The following is a 22,225-nucleotide window of genomic DNA, read 5'->3' as shown; positions in this document are numbered from 1 at the left end:
CATGTAATTGCTCATTATGAATGGACTTTTGGTTTTAATCTGTAAAAGCCACACCGTTTTTGTGTCTTATATTTGATTTTTATGCGTCCGTGATTTCAGGGACTCCCAGTGAGGCGCAGCTCTGCTTACAGCTGTTTCAGAGACTGACGTAGCCTGTCCTCCTTGCTCCGTCAGGTTCCTGGACGGGAAGCTGCTGGACATCAGCAAAGCGTTCCAGCCATACCTGGGGCGGGGCGGGCGTATCCTGGAGATCCGCACGCCCGATGTGGTGACAAGCGTGAAGAAGGCGGTGCAGGCGGTGGGCTACACAGAGGGGGCCCTGCTGGCCCTCGTTGTCATCATCATCCTTTGCTGCGTCCCCGCCATCCTCATCGTCATCTTCACCTACCGACAGTGAGTATCCTCTGGGCGGTTGATGGTCTATGGCCACGCCGGCTGTGCCGTCGGCTTCGGCTGAAGTCTTGTTAGATGCCTGTTAAATAGCAAGGCATGTGTAAACAATTGAGCGTTGTTCCCGTTAGCATCATTCTGGACCTGTTTAGGCAGATGCCTCGCTGAAGTCTCAGTGACCAGATAACACTGCCTGGTTTCTTATAGTAGCGTTAGGGAAACGTTAGGGGCGTGCGTGGAGTCGAGAACGTGCTGCTGGTGCCTCCGTCTGCTGCCTCAGGACAAGTCCTGCAGGTCCCGCCCCGCCTCCTGCCTTACGGCCGTGGCGGTTAAGGGAATGGAGGGCTCCGTTTGCCCTGGAGAACGTGAGTGCTGGGGGCACTGATCAGACACAGAGCAGCTGGGCGCGGGGCTGATATGAGGCGCAGAATAAAACATCCTCACCGCAGGACGGGGGAGGGGGAACCGCCTGCAATCTGCTGCAGCTGTGTCACTGAAATATACAGCAGTCAGGCACTGCACTCCACAAAAGAGTCTTATTTAGTTTTTGTGGTTGATATTTTCTAAGGCGTTTTTTAAACTTAAACTGTGTTTTTTTCTTTTTGCATTGATGCATTTTCTGCAGATTTAAAGAGTAAGTACTTAACTGTGCACGAATGTATGCATGACTGCTTTTCATCTCTGTTCTCACCAAACAGCGTGATGGTTCGCTGTTAAACATAATTATAGCTTCTCCCTCATCCATTGGCCATAACACACTACACCTGCTAAGCTTTGCCCACGAAGACCATCAATAATAAATAGGAAATGTGCCCACCAACCAGGTTCTTTAAAACCATGTCCACCGTCTGCATTATGCATTAATGAGCGCCTGGACATTGGGCCCTGCTGTGAAGTGATGATGTAACTGTGCAACTTGTGTCCAATCCACCATCCCAAGGCGTCAGACTGAGTGTGCCAAAACCGCCAGGATCCAAATGGCACTGCCAGCTGGCAAACCTGGAGGGGCTGCGCCCAGCAACTTGTATGAGGAGCTCGGCGACAGCACCATGTAAGTGCTCGTGACTTTAACTGGTGTCCCAACGATAGTTGGCGTTTCAGCTCTAGAACTCAGCCCGTCATTTCAGACAGTATTGGAAGAAACTTTGGCTGGGAAATGTTGGCTAGATTTCTCTCCTGATCTGTGTTGGCAGAACTGTTTTTGCAGAAGTAGGCGATGTGATTCCTGTGACGTAAATATTGTCATTTCTTCATAAGACTTTTTATTTAGGAACCAAACTATTCTAGACACTTTTAATGGAGATGCACTGTACTGTACTTTTAATGGAGATGCACTGTAATGGAGAACGCTGCCACCAGGTTAGCGAGCAGGAGACGGGTCTTCATTAACATAATGGCATTTCATATTCAAAGAAAACGAATTCTTATGTTTGAAAATATAATTTCCAATTAAAATAAAATGTCTGTGTTTAAAATTATGGGTAAGTTAAAATGCATCAACGTGGTTCCCAAAAGATATGGTGTGACGTGAACATGAAAGTAACGTGATTGAAATGCAGTTAGAAACTCAAATTAATTTTGTTAATAAGCGTCTGAGTGAGTCTGCGGTAGTGTGGCACTAGTAAACAGGGCCAATCATATTTCTGAAAGTTTAGATATTTAATGTGCCAAGTCAAGGTGATGTTTGTTGGATGAACACTTCCTGTAACTCACCGGTGCATCTGTGGCTTGTGTAAACCAGCTTGTTGTTAGAAGGAAGGAAGGGAAAGCAACAGTCCTTTCACAGGATGGACCAGTGGATGGACTTTTGTTGCCATGACTGTGGAGGAGACATGTCCTGCAAACATCTCGGAGCTTTCCAGAAACACCCTTTCGTAGTGATTGGCTCTAATACACCATGTCAAGCATCAGTGCCGGTTTACTCTGGCTGTACCATTCCTTTCTGAATACTGTTCATCATTCCATTTTTCCTTTTCTTTCTGTCGTTCCTTCCCTGTATTGTACACCAGGCCTAAGTAAGTGGATCTTACTGTTGTTTGTTAGCTGCCCTCGTACTGTGGATCCTGCTTTAGTGCTGCTATCTGATTGATCTCCTGTCTGGTAAATAGTTCCTATATAAGATAAATCCTTTCTTAAACAGAGTAGCAGTTCATTGCATAGTTGGTGTACATCAAATTCTTCCACATTACAACTTGTTTGATTTTGAATGAACACACCATGTCAGTGTATGGTTTAGACACCTCCCTGATGTGCTGTAGTGTGTCTCAAGTAGTACATTATGGGTACACTTTGGTTGGCTTGGTCGTAGCTTTCTCCTCCTGTCCCCTTGGTCCCCAGGGGGCCCCTAGCTGTGCTCAGGACGTGTGTGTGTGTGTGTGTGTGTGTGTGTGTGCATCTGTGCTGTTGTGCTGAGTGCAGGGCTAAAACCTGCGTCTTGGAGGAGGGCGACTGCCAGCGTCTCATCAGCGAGTTTTCCTCACGCGTCATCGCCACCCACAAGCATTCGGCAGCCAATGGTGTCCTGTTTAACAACCTGCTGCACTCTGAGTGCAGCGTCAGCTTCCTGTCTGACGAGAACCCGCTGACCATCACCAGCCCCCTTTACTGCGATGACAGCAGGGGGTGCGGCGGCCCCAAGCATTCCGCCAGTACCCAGCAGCACGCAGACTCGCCTGACAGGTGCTTCTCAGTCCGGCACTTCTCTGTTCGCCGGCTGGGCCACTCCTGGACCCTGCCATCCAGGCTGCGCAGGCGGGAGGCAGGCGCAGGAGGCAGGCGGAGCCACCTGGTGGTGATGGACCCTGTGCAGCCGGACACGGAGGAGAAGCCGGGCGGCCCCCAGTGGCCCCAGCTGACGGTGAGGGAGCAGACGACAGGACGTGACACCCGGGGCTCACTCTCTCTGGACTTCCTGCTGTGCGATGAGCCGTGGTCTGTTGATGCGGGCTCGGGCACTCCCACCATCATCATCACCCAGAGTGACAGCACGCCTCCACCCAGCCACAAGCCGACCCCCCTGGGGGTGCGCAAGCCCCCCAGCCTGGCTGCCTGCCTCAGGGAGGACACCTACGAGGTTAACTTGGAAATCATTCCAGACCACCCTGGCGTTCCTGCTCCTCTACCACCCACGGAGGCAACCCTCCAGACCGCTTCCACTTCCCCACCTCACCATTCCAGCCCTCCTCCCAGATCTCCACCCCCTCCACCCCTCCTCAGCCCTCCAACCCCTCCCCCTCTCCCAGTCCTGTCTTTACCTGCCCCCTCCCTGCTGCTTCTCCCACCGCTGCCTCCGGTGACATCTCTCCAGACGGTGACCCTGCGTCCTCCTCCACTGCCCCCCCCAGCCGAGACCCCCAGGAAGGAGCTCAAGCGCGTCCTCGGACATATCCAAAACATAGCGGACATTGAGAAAGCTGTTGCCAACATGTACAGTCAAATAGACAGAAAACAGCAGCCACCAAAAGTGGCACCAAAGTCACCAGTGGCTGTGACAACAGAGATGGGCAGGTCAGAGGCGGAGACCACGCTGGAGGCGGAGCCTGTGCAGAGGGCGGATACAGAGAATCAGAAGAACCCAAACCTGAACTCTGTCTTTGTCTCTGTCTCTGAGAGCTCCCCCTCTCAGTACACCATGCTGTGACTACACCTCCTCTCGCTTTTCTTTTTTCCTCATCTCTCTCTGCCATCTTTCTCAGTAACTTTATTTGATATCCTCCTTTTCCTAATTTTTGTCATGTTTTCCCCACTCACTGTCATATTGTACATGTTGTTTAGAATGTCCTTGGTTTTTGGGAAGTGAAGCTCCGCGTTTGTGCTTCTTGGTTTAGATTTGATCAGATTAGATTCTAAAAGTTTAATGAATTTGAACTCATTCAGCATTTTTTATTCAAATCAGTTTTGTATGAGAAAACGACTTTATTGTCTGTCTGACGTTTCTTATTGGACAGTACTTAGAGATGCTAAATAAAGCTTTGCACTGGGGTCTCTCTTCTCTCTTTCGCTAGTGTTGGCACAGCATGTACAAGCTTTCTCCTTCATCCATTATGTAAAAGCCTTCCAAACAAAGTCATACATCTCTCACGTATAGTCCAGAAAGACCCCAGGCGCTCCGCATTGACTGGCGCCTGAAGAAAAGGCAGAACGCGTCCCGTCCTGGTGGAAGGCAGAGTAGCCCCTGTCGGCCCCTGCTGTGTTTGAGAGGATGCCACTCACTCACATCACTCTGCCCTCAGTTTGATGGACTTCTCTAGTTCAGCCATTACAGAACATGATGCCTGTCTCCCAGTGGAAACGTCTGCTCAGAAGAAAAAGTGCTGGCTGGGCAGGTGATGTGATGGAGTGAACTGAGCTCACCTCCACCGCTAAACACGCCGTGTCTCTGCACACCATACTACCTACAGGTGCTGCTGGATTGATGAGTCTGAACACAGACACTTTTAATTGCAGACCCAATCGATGGTGTGTGTGAGTGTGTGTGTGTGTGTGTGTGTGTGTGTGTGTGTATGTGTGAGCGTGCGTGCATGCGTACGCATTTATATGCATTTGGCCTCGTGATCCCTATCTCATCATTCAAAATGACACGGCATTTTCCGTGTGTCCAGGGCCTACTTAATCCCAGCTTTGATCTTCACTTCGTTAATGACAGAATCCCACGTCACTAGTAGTTGCCACCTTGAGTCGATAGACGCCCTCATCTGCCATTGTTGTGTCGTGTGTTTTGAGGTGGGGGTGTTGGGACCCTGGAGGACCACACTGACTACAAAGGCAAAGGCGGGTGTGTGAGGGGAGGTGTTGGGATGATTTTCTGTATGCTGTAATCTTTCTGACTCAGTGGTCTCTTTTTATTCGGAGTGCAAATTCAGTCAATGTTGTTTCCCGCCCACCTCGCGTTGCATCTCTGTGCACACTCATCATTTTTTTTATAGATTCTCTAGAGCTCTCCGAGAGTTCCCCAGTAAGAATCTGCCCGAGCTGCTGTCATAACATATCTGTGACTTGAAGGAATAAACAACATCTTTATTGTATTCTAAACAATGCAATCTTTATTTAAAAGTCCGGGGCGTGAAGACAACCGAACTAAACTAGCCGCGACTTACACATCCGACATGAGCCGTGAAGCCGTGGTTAGTCATCCAGGTTTGACTTCTCGGACCAGCCAAGCTAAACAACCCAGTATTTTTCCAATATGCCATGCAGGCTTGTATAATAAAACCCTGGGCATTTTCCTTGTGGTCTGTGTGCATATAAGCAGAAGCAGCACTGGAGAAGGACCAGTTTCAGGCATTGGCGGTCTGGCCTTGTCTGGCCAGACCCAACCAAGCCTCACAGGGTGAAATGGATCCTACTGCTCCTGCATGTGGCCTAGACCAGACCCGCTTAAATACACACACACACACACACACACACACACACACACACACACACACACACACACACACACACACACACACACACAGACAGACAGACATATCTGCACACATGCGCACTTACACAAACACATCCCTAAACACCAGCATGGGGCAGGGCCACTGAGGAAACTATCCGTGAAGACTCTTGAAACCCCTGGACAGTTGTCTAGATAAATTCTCGTTGGAATCCTTCTGCAATGGGCCTGAACTACAGCCAGACTTCCATTACCCACCAGCAGCCATCCACATGATAAATCATATAAAACAGTATTTAATCATTTATGCACAAACTGACATGCTCACACAATTAATCTTAGAACTTTGGTTAACTTTTTGCCTGTGATTAAAATCTACCCTTTAGTAATGGACTTTTAAGATCCAGCTCTATTTACCCTGCCTTTTTGTCTCCATCTCTGTAGCACATCCTCTCCACATTTTTACTGTCTTTGATTTCTCTCTCGCGCACACACACACACACACACACACACACACATATCCACACTCACACATTTCTTTGTATCTCCATTATTAAACAGAGTGAAAAAGCCATGAAAAATGTAGGCCAATAAGAATTATTCTTGTCTTTACCACATAGTTTTATAAGTGATCTCAACCTCATGAATTTAAATTGGAAAAAAAGGGGACAGCATTCCAGAGTCACCCGTCAGCTTTGGGCGCAGAATGAGGAAATAGTTTTGACACATTACACTGAAGTGGTTTGTGGTGATGATCTGACTGATGTGTTCTTATCTCCCCACAGGAGAGTGTACGGACATCAGGAGGTATGTGCCGTTATTCCTGTCGCTTAAATTGCATTGAAAATATGACCCACCTTCAAACACTTTTGTTGGCCCTCATTTTTATCAGTCGATGTAGGTAGAGGGGCTGATTTTGAAGGCAAGCATTTATTTTAAATTTAACTTGTTGTTTTTTCCTCTTTAAAACTGCTGGCAGATGGATCTGTCCATCTCCACGTTAGACAAAAATAATCACCTATTGTTAGTCATTGGGTTTCTTTCTGGAACTTCAAGGCTTAGAATTCATATATAATTCAAGTGTCAGCATATAGGCACGTTACAGGTAAATGCAGACGTGTCTTGTAACAGAGCCTGAAGAGTAATGATCTAGCTCTAGACTTCTATAGCTGTTTCTACCTTTTTCTTCCTCCATGCTCCTGAAGTGTAATATTCCCTCCTTTTCTTCCGCCCCTCCATTCCACCCTGACTCCCCCGCCAACGTCCTCCTTCAGCTGCAGATGCTGCAGCCATCCCTCCTGCGGCCTGAGGTAGTGCGTCTCTCCTCTCCTCCGTTTAGGAAGACAAGCAACCCTCCATCTCCTTACTGGGCTTCTCCAGATGTGTTCAGTTTCATCCTAATGCATTAAAGACTTTCAATTCACACCTGAATAGATGTTTGGCCACCTGAGTAGGTGGGTTAGATGTCTAGAATAAACACTTAGTGCTGCATGAAGTGAAAGTTTCCTTTCAGACTACTGCGTGCACTCTGGAGTGGAAGGTTGCCTGTTAACTCTTAACTGACCCTTCTTCCTTCCCATGCTCCTGTTTGTGCTCTCCCTGAATAATGACTCTCACTCTGACCACAGGAGCTGTCTATGGAGTCTGGGATTGATCCAGGCCAGGACTATTATACACAGGATTACTATAACTACGACCACGGGTGAGTGGCTTCATCACACTTAGACACCCCCCCCCCCCCAGGGGGCCCGTGTCCCACAGGGCTTCTGTATGCTAACCCTAAACCCCCCCCCCCCCCCCCCCCCCCCACGGTGCGGAGGTCGGCATGCACGAGCCTGTGTTATTGACGAGGCTGCTCCACCTCGCCCAGGAATTATGGATCTGGTAATTTTACCTCAGAGGCCTGTGGAAAGCGACTTCTGTGATAATAGCAGCGCTAATGACTCACTGAGCCGCACGCAGTGAGAACCACCCATGTGGCGCCTCACTGAAGAAGAGAAAGAGTGGCAGTGCAGATGAATGCATATGCTATGAATTAAGAGCTGGTCCTTTCCCAGAAGGGAAGGGTAATGGATTTGGGAAGCTGGGTTTATGATTTTTTTTTTTACACTCAGTTACCTCAATGGTTATTAAATTGAATATGCTTTATTTATTTTGATTGTGCTCTGTTCTTTAGCCCCCTTATTATGTCAATTCTTCATCTCTGTGCCTAACCGAACAAAGATTGTCTGGTGACCTTGACATTACCTGGGATTATTACTCTCTGGAGACGCAGTCCACGGTGTCCCTGCTGGCTCGTGGCTGTAATTACATGCAGTAAATCCTTTCTCTTTCTCCGGTGACACCTCCACTAATCTGAGAGGAATATGAGTTCGGGCAGCTTGGTGCTACACAGGGTTAAGTCCTTTAGTCCGGTCCTTTATTCGGATGCTGATGTGTGATACTGGCCCACACACCACATATCTCACGGGGAAGGATGACGAGTGAGAGTTAAACCGCGCGGATGCTTCAGCCTAAACAAAGATCATAACTAATCTGTTTAACTACCACAGTCTGGAGCTGCGGGTCCGTCTAAGCCGTTAGCTGTTTACCGGTACTGTGCCACGTTTGCAAATTAGCAATGCAAATGTCAAGGGCTGTATTGTCTAGAGGGTTGTAAAAAGACACAATGTCATTTATTTTCTGTGTGCGCCAGCAGGCATGATTGTAACTGCTATTGAGTGTGTGTGTGTGTGTGTGTGTGTGTGTGTGTGTGTGCGCGCGCGCGCGTGCGCATTTACAACAAGTGTGGAAATTCCTCCATTTCTCCTGTCCAGGTACGAGCTGCCCCAGTATGGCAGCCGGAGGAAGCTGATCTCTCCGGCTGGAGTCTATGATGAGTACGGGGAGGTGATTGTGGAGGATGGTGGCAGCTATTACTACAGCCCCCACGAGTCCGAGGGAGAGGTACTGCCTGGTTCTACCTTTTCCAATTCGAATATTGAGCTTATGTCTGTCTGCTGGTGTGTATCTCTACAAGGTGTGCTCTGTATTCACGTGTAAAACACCTTTCTGTGTAAGTTCTGTCTAGTTTAAAGGGAAAAGTGACTCTTCCTGTAAAACTAAATGACAAAGGGGTGAACTAATATGCATAACCATCAATAATGTCTCATAATTCATTGTGTTACAATCAAAGTGATAGCGCTTTGGACTATAACAGGTTGCCAGATGTGGTATAAGGCTGATCCCACCTCAGAGTCTGAGTCCCCTCAACCTTCCCAAACTGGTGCTGCAATCCCAGCCTGATCCAGCAGAGGGCGCAACACTGCCTCAGCGCTCTAGAGCTGTGAGGAAGCTCAGCAGACTGCTTGGGTCGCTCAGGCCTCGCCACGCTCCGTGGAAGAAAGCTCGGATCTTCCCTTTCTCTGACGAGGAAACAGATGGCGCTGATGCCCCAAAACTACCTCCAGGCCACCGTACTGACAGCTCCCATAGCAGCCTGGTCATCAATGGCAGCTGCTTCCAGTCCAGAGATGTGAAAAGCTTAACAAAAAGAAGTCTGGGGAAAATTCCTAGCCGGGCAAGAATCTCCAAGAAGTCTCTGAGCAGCATTAAAAAAACCACGGACAGCTCGAGCGATGGGATCGTTTCTGTTTCCAAAGCAACTAACGATTTGGAGAGGGAGTTACAGAGTTTTCCTTTCTGGAGTGACTTTCTGGAGACTGGGAACAAGGGGCAACCTTTCAGAGAAGCTGCTGTTTGTGAGACCTCCTCGGACAGAATCACTGCCATATCCACACACACGTATCCAAAGAGACACCAGGAGATGGCTTACATGAGTAGCTTTGACTCCGATGAGGAACAAGGAAGGTCTGAGGACTCTGACAGAATGGGCCGTTCAAAGGCTAAACAGGATGCCTACAAAGGTGAGTCAAAGCCAGTTGGAGAGTCTGGTATAGACCAGTACTCTGAGACAGAGACAGAAATGGAGCAAGAGACAGAGGCTGAGAAGGAGTCTGACAGCGAGAAGGAGTCCGAGACTGGGGGACAGACTGTAGTGTCTGAACAGAAGAAGCAGGAGGTGATTGAGGAGGAGGAGGATGAAGAGAAGGAGAGAGACTCAATTGACAAAGAGTCAGAGGAGGACCGTGAATCCTCCTCGTCTGCTGGGTCCTTATCGCCCAGTGTGAAGTGTCCCCTGTGTCCAAAGATAAGCGAGACTTCTAGAAGGCAAAGCAGTTGCTCGGAGAACCACAGTAATGTGGAATTAAGCCTAGAGGGTGCCAGGCTCTCCCCTATAGCCAAGGACGAGGAGAGACATGCAGTATCAGAAAGATCTCACAGCAGTGAGAAACATCAGGTGTCTACAGAAGGAATAGGAGATCCCAGAGTCCAGGAGAACATAAGGAGGACGAGTCGTGCAGATCCAGACTCGGACAAGGCTTCCTGAGCAAGTTTCAGGCTGGCTGTAAGCGTGGACCCCCCGACATGTTGGTCTTCATATGTGTAGCCATCTTCTGCATGCCGAGTGTGTTTTTGCTGCAGTCTTTGCCTACAGCGTTTGTGGAATTTCCTGAGTTTCGTGTGCATGCACTATCCACTACCAGACCTCCACTTTTCCTTCTCACTGTTGAATCTGCCCAACAGAGGTTTTATGCATTAAGGGGGAAAGATGATGTTGAGAAAGTGTATTTATCTGTGTGTATTTACTATGAATCATGGACTTGCATATTCATGGACGTGTAAATGACCTGCTGTGTTGTCAAGCAGAAGTTTTAAGAAATTACACCAGTGCCATCTGCTGACCAAAATCTCCTCTGGGCATCTTCAGACTGTTTATACCAACAATAAAAAAAGTCCTCTCAACACTGCAAGGATTCCTGGTTTTCAGTTAGGACTTGCAGAAATCACCTAACAGTTGCACTGCTATCAAATCCATTCAGAAATTATGTATGATGGGTTGATACTGGCAGTGTTCTTGAAACTGTATGGTTCTCAGGACTGTGTGCTGTGTTGCGAAATGGTGCCTCTTCCCCCAGCACAAAGTAAACATAGTCCTAGATCATCCTGAGGTTTTAGTCTAGGTCTAGGTGAAGGTTTTAGTCTAGGTCTAGGTGATGGTTTTAGTCTGGGTCTGGATTAAGGTTTTAGTTTAGGTCTAGGTGAAGGTTTTAGTCTAAGTCTAGGTGAAGGTTTTAGTCTTGGTCTGGATTAAGGTTTTAGTCTAGGTGTAGGTTTTAGTCTAGGTCTAGGTGAAGATTTTAGTCTAGGTCTAGGTTTAGATTTTAGTCTAGGTCTAGATGTAGGTTTTAGTCTAGGTCTAGGTGTAGGTTTTAGTCTAGGTCTAGGTTGTCAATCACACTTGCCTCACTGCCTGACGTGTCTGTGCTGTTTTCCCTCCAGTATGCCAGAAAGAAGAGGATAAAGTTAGTGGTGGACCGTGAGTATGAGACCAGCTCAACGGGGGACGACAGCGCTCCGGAACCTCATCGGAGCCGCCTGCCCAACTTGAGCACCCACAACAACATCAACGGGAGCATGTACCTCACCCAGAATGGCTCCGTCTTTCGTACACGGCGCGTCACCCACGCCAACAACGTCAAACTCAGCTCCCCTGTCCGGCTGGGGAAACACTTCAAGAAACTGGACAAACTGGCCGTGACTCAAGAGGAAAGGGTTCCTCTCAACAGTCCCGCAACCACAGGAACCGCCACCGGGGGGCAGCACACTGAGCCCATGCCCTCCGGCGGGTCCCTGGCCTCCAGCAGCGCAGGACCAGAGGGCATAACATCCAGGCCGAGCATCACACAAGAATGGGAGCAGACACAGGACGCAGACAAGCAAGAGTCAACGGTGGCCAACCAGGAGGTGAGGGATCCGCTGGGATCACACAGCGACCGCACGCAGTCTGACGAGGAAGAACTCTGGATGGGGCCTTGGAATAACCTGCACATACCAATGACTAAACTGTGACTTGCTTTGTCATGTTATCCAACACATTCGTTTCTATTGTCTTAATAAGAAAACATACAGAGAGAGACTTTGTCACATTACAACAAAATTGCACTTTTACGTCTTTGCTTTTTCTGGGTCTTCGGAACGTCACTGGTGTACTTGCTCTTTGACTCCAAAGCTCATGACCAACATGTCGGGGTTATCCCACCTGATTGTCATCCATGAACATGTTTTGAAAGTTGCTGAAAAACTGTATATGCAAATATTTATTTTGTTTTTAAAGTTTCTATTGCAAAATCAAACATATCCACTAAAATGTTATTTTTTTTGTAAATGTTTACCAATGACTTTATTGAGTCCTGTATCTACTTGGTGCCATATTTAAAAGGATGGGAAAAGAGAATGTTACGTTTGTGACGCTGGGAATATTCTTGCCTATGTGACGCTGGGAATTCTCTCACGTATGCTAATGTTATGATGATTTTTTCCCCTGTTTAGTGGGATCCAAATGTCAAATCTTTTGTTTATTTCTACAGGTCAGAAAAAAGGCACATCAATAAACATTCCTGGTCAAGACGGAGATTTTTTGGCCTTTGTTTAACTGCGAAAAAGTGAAAATAAATTGAGCTAATGCATAAAATCATATTTAAAAACCTCATTTGGAGATTTTTTTTTTTTTTTTTTTTTTTTTTTTTTTTTTTTTTTTTTTGCTTTATCAGTAAAACATTCAGTTATGAGGTCTGATAAAACAAGACTTTCCAGATTTATGAAACAAATCTCTAATAAGGGCTTATGGATTCAGATTTGTGTGCTGAAGTGATATGCAGTCGGTGAATTATGTTCCTAATGCTTACACAAACAAGGCTTTCTCATCGTTACCTTGGGAATCAATGTTATTTTGATAAAATAAATTCCAATTTTGTCATGTCTACGTTTGCTGCACTATAAGTGATTATTGTCAAAGCCTGTTTTATTTCATTCAGAAGAAGATAATACCTGTAATATGCTTCCCTAACTCTGATCTTACATAGTTTGCTTTTGTCTGTCTGTCTGTCTGTCTGTCTGTTTGTTTTTTGTTGATAATAGACATGTATGTAGGCTTTGACATCTGTGAGTATCAGTCTCCAAGACTGATTGCCCTTCTGCGTATCCCCAGAGTGCGTTTGCCGTGAAGACAGGCGTGACGCTTCCTACAGAATCTTCCTCCAAACTGTTTGTGGTCCTGTCCTGTCATGACGCTGCTTGTCTGCGCTGGAGCTTCTCTGACCAGTGCTCTGCATCTTTGGTGCTGTCAGAGTGGTTTCATCCAGCCATGGTGACCTGCCCACTGCACCCGGTTTCTTTATTTGGTACATTTATACAGCACCTTGCTCATACCTAAGATCGCTTAACTCATGGGGGATGTACATATAAGTTTAAAAAAAATTTTAAATCCATGTAATCTTATTCTAAAACTACATTTGTCTGGTAAATCCACAAAGACGTCAATATCTGTTAATTTGTGGATGTAAAAATGACTGATTTAATGTGGACTATCTGGAACAGCTGCCTATATCTGCCACTAGGTGGCAGGTTCTTTCTGTATTTCCTTTATTTTGTCTTCTAAGGTTTTGGCTATTGACACTGATTGCAAAATGTTAAAATGTAGCCTCTTTTGAAAATATTGGGGAAAAAAACAGTTATCTTCTTATGCAGTTAATTTCCAAATCAGGACGCTGTTGTTGTTGACGTAAAAATTTGTCATGACGTAAAAAACTGTCATGCTGATACAACTTCAAAGCAACTATTTAAAGAGATTTAATGTAATGCTTTCTTACTATACGGTTTGGCTTAAACTAGTCAAATCTCTGCTGTGTCTAAGATAAATAATTCTGAAGGTGGAAAGGAAGTTACAAATGATATGTTTACCATCCCTGATGAGCAAATATATATATTTTTTTACCTACGATCTTCAGATCAAGATACCGTTGAAATATTTCAAACATGTCAAAAGTAAAAAACAGATCAAATGATCAGAGCTCTTCAAGCATCATGGACACTTCAAATTCTATAATTAACTGACAAATCAGAGAGAAGCGCGTCAGAGCGCCAGAATGCCGCATCCTGGTGGTATTGTGCAGTGCGAGGGTATGGAGGAGACCACGCGTACATTCGGTAACCTGTGCCTTCCTTGCCTACGTCATGTCTCCAACTCATTTAAACCCGACACTTTCACCCGTAGAAAGTCATCTCAAGCATTAAGTCTCAAAGAAAATGTTTGTGATGGGGGGGGGGAAGTTTAGTTTGATGTGATTTGATATTTGAAGCGCTATAGTATATACAGAATCCTACAGAGCAGTTCCCTCAGAATGCAGACGAGAGACATTCAGTCATTCGGAAGATCTGTAATATGAAACCCGTGTAGCATCTATTTTTGGCTGTTGTGTATATTTGGAGCCATGTTTGGTTTCTTAAACTATATGCTGAATGTTCCACATGCTGTGTAATTTATATCCATAGAGCACAAATTAGTATTTGAAAGATATTTGTATGATCCTCCTTAAGAAAAAAAAAAGACATAATCAGACACTCACAACACACCACATGCATACAGGGTAAATAATGCCAATGGCATCCCACCCAAGCGTTGGATTCTTTCTGAAACGCAGTCCGTATAGGAAAACACAAGCCTGGTAGTCTGGCTCTGGTAATGACGGGGTGCACGCGGACCGGCTCCAGGACAGACGTTGGGAGGTGTGTCTTGGTCTTCAAGCCACTAGAACCAGTAATATGGTGTGTCGCAGGGATACAGAACTGACCGGCGGGGGCCCTCATTCGCTGTGAAGTGTGTGTTTTTCTACCTGCATGTGTGTCAAAGCTTCCTCTCTGTATAACACTCGTAGAGTGAAGCTGAGATGCTCTAAACATGGACAGCTTGCCAGCCACAGTGGGGGTTTTTTCTCACTAGGCTTCTTGCATCATGCATGTTCTTTATTAAATGGAGCATTAAACATTTATGCTCCTTCTATATGGTTATCCATTATGTTTTTGTGGTTTGTAACAAACCCAGTGTTTTTAAAGAGGCCTGCTGAAGTTAAGGCCACAGAGACTCATATGAGTGTTACACCCGTTTGGTTTTCCATTGTTTTGTGTTAGCATAAAGCTTCTAGACATGTTCAGAACTGATGAAAGTCATCTGAATCCACAAGCTACTGGGTGTTCCCTGCAATAAATCAGTCACAACCATTCCTGCCTTCTTGAGAACGTTTTGGCCAGTGGCCTTGTGGGTGTTAATACATAATACGGCATCACTGGGGCCTCTTGTTAAAGTGAAATGGCATGAGAGGAACAGGGCACTCTGTGGTCGCAGCGCCTGCTGGACTGAGGCTAAACGCAGTGTTTTTTATGGGAATTTGACTGTCTGCTCTCATTAGAGCTACTGCTGGGCCTGAGGACGCGAGAAAACCGCGGCGTCTCGCTCTACGTGCGCTCGCCGAGACCAAATAGATCTCTGCTCTCGCCAGGTCTCGGCTGGCAGTGTTTGCAGTGTATGCATTTGCTCCTTCTCACCAATGCTGAATTTATCCACACGAAACTGCCACAGAGCTGCTATTGCCACCCTGATCTTTCAGCATAGAAACCACATAGACAGACATTAACAGACCAGACGATGCGTTTCAGTGGAGACCGTCTGTAGGGTCCAACAGGACACTGCATGGCCCTTCTCAAGCATGGGTGCCACATGGTGTTTGAGTCAGGTGTACAGGTCCAGTCCTTCCACTAGCCGGCACTTCTGAGATTTGGAGTGTGGGTTTTTGGCAGTCTTACTTCAAGATCTCTGTGTGCCAGTACTATGTGGTGGACCTTAAACTGTACAACACCATTTAAAGACAGAGCGGTCAGCGGTGGACCGTGGGCAGGGACACACAGCCTGTTCTGGGCCGTAAAGCTCTGTCCTTTCTTTCCCATGGTTTTAATGAGCCTGGCGCCATGAGGCATTTAAAATGACATTGGCTTCATGACTGTACCATCTCCGTTTCTGAGGTTTAAACCCCGGTTTTAGGTATGTTGGTGTGTTTGGCATTTTGTCAGCTGATCTGGATACAGGCCTGTCCCAAAAGAAACAGCCTGCAGAAATGATGAGTAATGATGTAAAGCACTGCAAAGGTTCAGATGTCTTCTGAGAAATCTAATTTTCCAAGACAACAGGGACAGAGGCAATCATCTTTTTTCTGGCAAATGGCATTTTCATACAGAATTTGACTTACCTTGGTGAATACTAAATCCACCAGCACTGTGTGCTAAAATGAAAAAGTCCAGAGCACGTCCACTTGCTCAGGGTCCTCAGAATGACGATCTGAGTCCCAAACGCCACACCTCTGCTTTCTATACCGGAGTTTTTCAGAGAACACATATCATCACATCAGCATCAGCCTGCACTGGTTTCTGTCAGTGACCAGAGCACCCCGAGCAACAGTGAGCCCCATCCATCAACTCCCTGATGGGCCAAACAACGCTGGGCTGCACTGGTCATCATCAGCCACTTTGATCTCTCTGTCATGCTAATGAGCTCATCTCTTAGTCCTAACAGAACAGTCACTTCAGTGCATATAACCACAAACCACAAAAGTGTCTCCAACCAGCCTTCTTCCCTCACCTCAGTTCAGAAGCAGTCGGACGTGACACAGATTTAGTTAAGGGTGCAGCTGTGATCACACAGAGACAAGCCAGCATTGGCACACACTGCGTGTGCTCCCAAAGCTGCGTGCTTGAGCTCTTGGCGCCAGTGGGGTGAGAGTTCCTTTGATTTGTGACCTCTCCCAGGTTAATTATAAAGGAGACGTCCATTAGCTGTAATAATGCTGTTTCTTCTTCTCTTCTGCTTGATGCGATTCTCAGCTATGTCTCAACTATTTCTAGTTCTCTGCCATTTTCCTTGGCCTTACTATTGGTGATGTTTAGTTTTGTAAGTAGCTGTTCAGACAAACAGCACTTTCTGATGCTTGCTGGGGTTACCAGACGGCTGTGTGGTGTCAGGGTGGGTGATTAAGGGTTATTACCTTCCAGGGTCCCTCTTACTTTTACTGGTGATCAGCCTTAACTGACAGGAAGCAGTCTGTTAAAAATCTTTCATCATAACACTAAAGGGAGATGAAATAGTCAGAATTTACAAAGGTCATATTGAATAAAATTTTTAAACTATAAAATACATAATATGATATAAAATATTTTAAATATTTTCAAAGTAAAAGACTGTTGTTACCCTTCTTGACTATTGACGTTAAAATGACGTGAATGAGGGTGGTGAGATTTGGTATACAGACATGCATTGTGTTTTCATGACAAGTCTTAGATACATCACCAAACATTAGCCACAAGCAAAGATATAAATACCAGTTCCCATGGTAGCTGAAACCTGTTAATCAGGTCTTTCTCTTGGTATTTGTATTTCATCCATAGCTTCAGAAGTGCCTAATGGGTGTGTAATTATATGCTTTGTCATTTATTTTGTCAACTAAACCTCATTTCCTGCAATTAGTTCCTCCCGAAAGGTGCCGTCACAATGCCGTCATGTCCCCATCCTGGACAACTCACATCTGTTTCGAGAGATCCTCCAGGGTTCCGTCTCACACACTCCGAACAGGCTGCCGGGGTTCTGTCACACACTCCGAACAGGATGCTGGGGTTCTGTCACACACTCAGACGCTCAATGGCTGGCTGGCGGGGGCAGTGAGGGTATGTCAGCAAGCACAGCTGTGTTTGGTGTTCCATCACTCCGTGCCGCATCCACTAACTGCTGTGTCTGTGTGCACAAAAGCAGTGCCTGCACCAGGAGACCTGACTCAGCCAAGACACTTATCTTGAAGTGATGGGCCACGCTCATGACACACTCAACTGACCAGGAGCCCTGTACAGCAGAATGAATGCCAGGCATTTTGAACATAGATTTGGGAGAAGCTGGTTGAATTTGTGGTTTGAGGCACCAGAAACGTGTGTAAACTGAAGCGTCCTCTTACACTGTGCTCTGTCTGCTTGGGATAAGAGAGGTAACTGGCTGTCTGCTGCCCTGAGAATTGTCGCTGTAATTTGAGAGTGTACTCTGAGAGACAGGCATGTTTGGGAGAGCCTGGGACTGTATGAACACAGGGTTACATAGCCCTGGACTCACACTCTGATAGACGACGTGTCTGCATGCGAGTACTCAGAGGCTCAGCAGCAGAACGGAAGGGGAAGTCCTTCTCAGTGTCACCGTCAGGACATGTCCAGGCCCTGGGAATCCTGTCAGACTTCAGGCTTTGTTCTGTCATCTGCCACTTGTCATAGTCAAGTAGGACTGACTCATCTCCCTGAGTCTCAGCTCTAAGTCTATAGGAGGACCACTAGTTAGTTTGCTGCTTCATGAGTGGTTTATATGGGTGCAAATGTTCATGTTTATGAAACTGAAATAAAGTGATGTAATAATGACATGCTTTAGTTTCCCTTGCATAAATCCAGCATTATTTTTTCCCAAGCGCCTTTCTGCTCTCACTGATCTTATTTCCAATACACTTCACATCTGAAGCGTTTCGCTCCCATCCCTAACAACTTACACTGCAGCGTGAAGTAAGAGAGTGGGGAAAAAAGGAGGGAGCACACCATAGGCGTGACGTTTTCCTGCACGACCGTATGAGCATGATCGGGAAGCGGAACATGGCAGGTGGAATGTTTCCTGTCTGATGGCCTGATACTCTCACGTTGTACTTCCCTTTTATCTTCCTCTGTCTCTGTCTCCCTCCTGAAGAACGAGTGAAAGAAATCATGCACTGGAGTGCCAGCATCTCCGCTAAACAGCTGCTAGCTCAGCTTTTGATGTCACATTCATCATCATCATCATCATCATCCTCATCATCATAGCCAGCCACATCTCGTGGTGCCTCGGGGCCTTCTTTTGCTGTCTCCGACCGTATCCCAGACCATCTTCTCATCATCGTCGTCTTCATCATCGTTGTTGTTACTGTTGTGTAATCAGATGCACTTCCATAGCAGTTCTTGGATGCACCGCAGGCCTTATAATAAGAGACACTCCATGGAGGGCCTGGAGAGTGGAGACGCCACTGATAAGACACTCCAGAGAGCAGCTTGTACATCTGCAGCGTGGAACCTTGTTATTACCCTCCTTACACACACACACACACACACACACACACACACACACACACACACAGGGAGCAGCCACTGCTCTTACGGGAAAGAATTCCGACTGCACACTGTCACTCTATGAGCTGTTGCACAATCTTTTTTGTTTTGGACATGTCTTTAGCGCCTCTGGGCCTAGACACCATTAATCACCTCTGCGTGTTTGAGATTTTAATGATTACTATCGATTATAAGAAGGATTTCTTTGACCAGCATGACATAACAAAATAGAGAAGTCCATGACAAAACACGGAAACAGTCCTCACCATCCGTTCGAAGGTATCCCAAATATTTACGTGGAATTCCTAGAATGGCACTTGTTTGTACGTTCTCCACGGGGAGATGGGTTTTGAGGGAAGAGAGGGTAAATTACAAGCCAGCAGTCAGAAGTGTACTAGGGCTCAGGGAGCCTGGCTGACCCTGGGCGACATAGAGACAGAGAGGGAGGGAGAGAGAGAGAAAGGGAGAGAGGGAGGGAAAGAGAGAGGGAGAGAGGGAGGGAAAGAGAGAGAGAGAGAGAGAGAGAGAGAGAGAGAGAGTGAGGGTAGGGGAAGGTGTGTGGCGAAGCCCCAGCCGTGATTAATTGCACTGTTTAGGAGTCAGCGCTCCTAATGACAGCCGTGCCCAGGTCCTGGCAGCGGGCCGAATCCACTCTGGTGCCAGCAGGCCTGCCACCAGCATAGTCTGACTCCAGCTTGACTGCCAGCACAGTCACACCACTCACTGGCCCTGGACCACTGACTCCAGTCTATACCAAATCTTGTTTCTGGAGCATGAACAGACATTTGTTGTGTTATTTGGATTTCAATGTGGGTGTCGTGTTTATGAATTACAGTTATGATATACAAAAAATGAATCACTGTGTATCAACAGACTGTGTAGAATTTTTATCTCATCTGATTTTAGTAACTGTATTTTTATCATGCAAAGACTATTGTGGTTCATGAATATTTTTTACCACAATAGTACATGGTAAATACTGGATACGTTTTTAGACAAGCCCTGATATCCTTACTGCGAACATATTATTCTCCTTTGGAATCATGTCTACCTGATGTGCCACTGCAACGCGCGAGCCATGGAGCAGCATACGATCCAGATTTTCCTCAGCATGCACTCTGGACTCGCAGTCTAGTCTGGGAAAATCTCTACTCATCTCTACTCATACTCATCTCTACTCATCTCTACTCATGCTTTACTCATCTCTACTCATGCTTTACTCATTTCTACTCATGCTCTACTCATCTCTACTCATGCTCTACTCATCTCTACTCATCTCTACTTTTTGACGCTGTGACGAGATCTGACGAACGTCTGCTCTGTATTAGCAGTTTGAGTCATAAGCAATCACCCAAGTGTAAATATAGAGTGGAACCCGAAAAAGAAGAACAGAGATGCAGGAGGCATTAAAGTGACACGCCTTTAAAACAGTGGACTTTATGTCACCGCTAAATTCCCATGACATTTCATTAATGCCTGGTCCTCACAGCCTAACCGCCCCTTAACCCCCTTAATCTCCCCGTTAGTCTCTGTGCTTGTATCGTTGGTCACGAAAGGCCGAATTAGCTGAAGACCCCGTTGTGGACGTAAGGCAGCAGAGGCGCATAAACGGGGCCTTCTCCCTTAAGCTTCTATCTCATATCAATTAGCATTAATGCTGCTCTCAGTGTGTCAGGAACCTTACTCTAGAAACAGCCATTTTCATCCTGGCACTGTCTTTTAACTATTACAGATTGTCTGGGCTATCAAACATGCTTTCTCTGTTATCTGTCACAGCAACAACAACAGAACATTTCTTTCAGTGACTAAACACAGTCGTCTCTTCAACTGCCATGTGGCATGTAATGGGGTATCCAGGCTGCAGGGTGCTGTGGGGTGATCACCTGTACCACAACTGTCCCATCGTGTTCTGAATGTTGGAACATAAGCCTGATGTGACTAATGTATGCCATTTCCTGCCCGGTTGCTATTTACAGTGCCTGCAAAATGTCTGTCCATTTTCAGTATTTGTGAGGCTTGAGTGTCTTTTTACATGTTTTACTTTTTAATTTAATGGCCATTAAAAGTTTTAAGTTTGTAGCTTTTGGCTAGCAAGTGGAAGGGAGATGAAAGTCTGGGTTGTAGGCGCGTTTTCAGATAATTGTCCTGCTCAAATCCTCCATGACTTTCCCAGCTCCTTCCAGCAAATGGCTCAGCTCAGCCATCAAAGAAAATTACTATTTTATGAATGCAAGAAAAATACAAAAAACAAAGTACAAAGTACTGACTGCAAAAATTGGAAATTTGCATGTCTGTTGTGTGTAGAAAACTACGAATGATTCATAGGTCTTAGTGTAGGGGATTTTGAAATCGTGAACTTAATGAATCCAGCTGTAATGTATCTCACATTACATTGAGCAGTTTTATTGAATTGTTGCTAAAGCACACATTTGTCTTATTGGAGATGTTCCAGTAAATGAGTAGATGACAGTAGGTGAGAGGAGTCAGTATGGCCATATTAACCATAGAAAACAGCCTAACAGAGTCAAAGAGTTATAATAAGATGATATGAAGTTGCTGCAATACCAAGTAGTGACATTTAAATTCACCCATAAACAGACCAATTCAATAAACTGACTGATTACTTATGTTCTCCTTCACTATAGCTGTATCAAAAAGGCTGCCCATCATAGGCCTACATTTTAGTCAGTTGTAATCCATCAAAGATATGACTATGATTTTGACAGATGATATGTGTTTGGCATGCTTTGGCATGCTGGATATCAGCTTCTGGGCAAAATCTTGACAGATGGCAACCCATTCATGCCTCATTAGTGTTTAGAGTTGATCACAGTTTCTGTGTTTTTGTTTGTCCACCCTCTTTTTGAGGATTAACCACAGGTTCTCAATGGGATTGAGATCTGGGAGCCATGGACCCAAAATTTCAATGTTTTGTTCACCGAGCCACTTGGTTATCACTTATGCCTTGTGACATGGCGCTCCGTCATGCTGAAAAAAACATTCTTTATCATCAAATTGCTCCTGGATCGTTGGGAGAAGTTGCTCTTGGAGGAGCAAACCCAAAATTTTGAGCAAACCAAAGGCAAAAGTGATAACCAAGTGGCTAGGTGAACAAGAAGCTGATATCCAGCATGCCAAGGCGAATTGCAGAAGTCTTAAAAAGAAGGGTCGACACTGTAAATATTAATTCTTTGCTTAAACTGGATGTATTTGTCAATAAAACATTTTTAAAAACTTATGAAATGCTTATAATTGTACTTCACTATAGCATATAAACATCTGAGGCAGTAAACTTTGTGAAAACCAAAATTTGTATCAGTCTCAAAACGATTGGCCAGGACTGTACTTAATAAAGCCATCACT

General features: G+C 45.9%; 1 protein-coding gene across 4 annotated transcripts in view; it reads left to right on the top strand.

Moving 5' to 3' along the window:
• pcdh15b (protocadherin-related 15b) overlaps positions 1-12,355 on the top strand; it is a 114,774-nt gene extending 102,419 nt beyond the window's left edge. For 2 of the 4 annotated variants that reach the window (XM_035533818.1, XM_035533816.1), the window contains 4 exons: positions 175-393; positions 1,016-1,024; positions 1,331-1,441; positions 2,809-4,436. In XM_035533818.1, coding sequence (XP_035389711.1) covers positions 175-393; positions 1,016-1,024; positions 1,331-1,441; positions 2,809-4,030 — 1,561 coding nt within the window. In that variant the 3' untranslated portion in view covers positions 4,031-4,436. Of the gene's footprint in view, positions 1-174; positions 394-1,015; positions 1,025-1,330; positions 1,442-2,808; positions 4,437-6,558; positions 6,581-7,047; positions 7,084-7,401; positions 7,476-8,589; positions 8,720-11,155 lie in introns of those variants that run through there. The other 2 variants (XM_027009447.2, XM_035533817.1) reach the window with 2 other exon arrangements.
• Positions 12,356-22,225: the final 9,870 nt, after the last annotated feature.

Source organism: Electrophorus electricus, chromosome 14 (genome assembly GCF_013358815.1).
Source record: "Electrophorus electricus isolate fEleEle1 chromosome 14, fEleEle1.pri, whole genome shotgun sequence".
Taxonomy (NCBI): Eukaryota; Metazoa; Chordata; class Actinopteri; order Gymnotiformes; family Gymnotidae; genus Electrophorus; species Electrophorus electricus.
The sequence above is the reverse complement of the archived record's forward strand: the minus strand, read 5'-3'. Positions and strand labels throughout refer to the sequence as shown.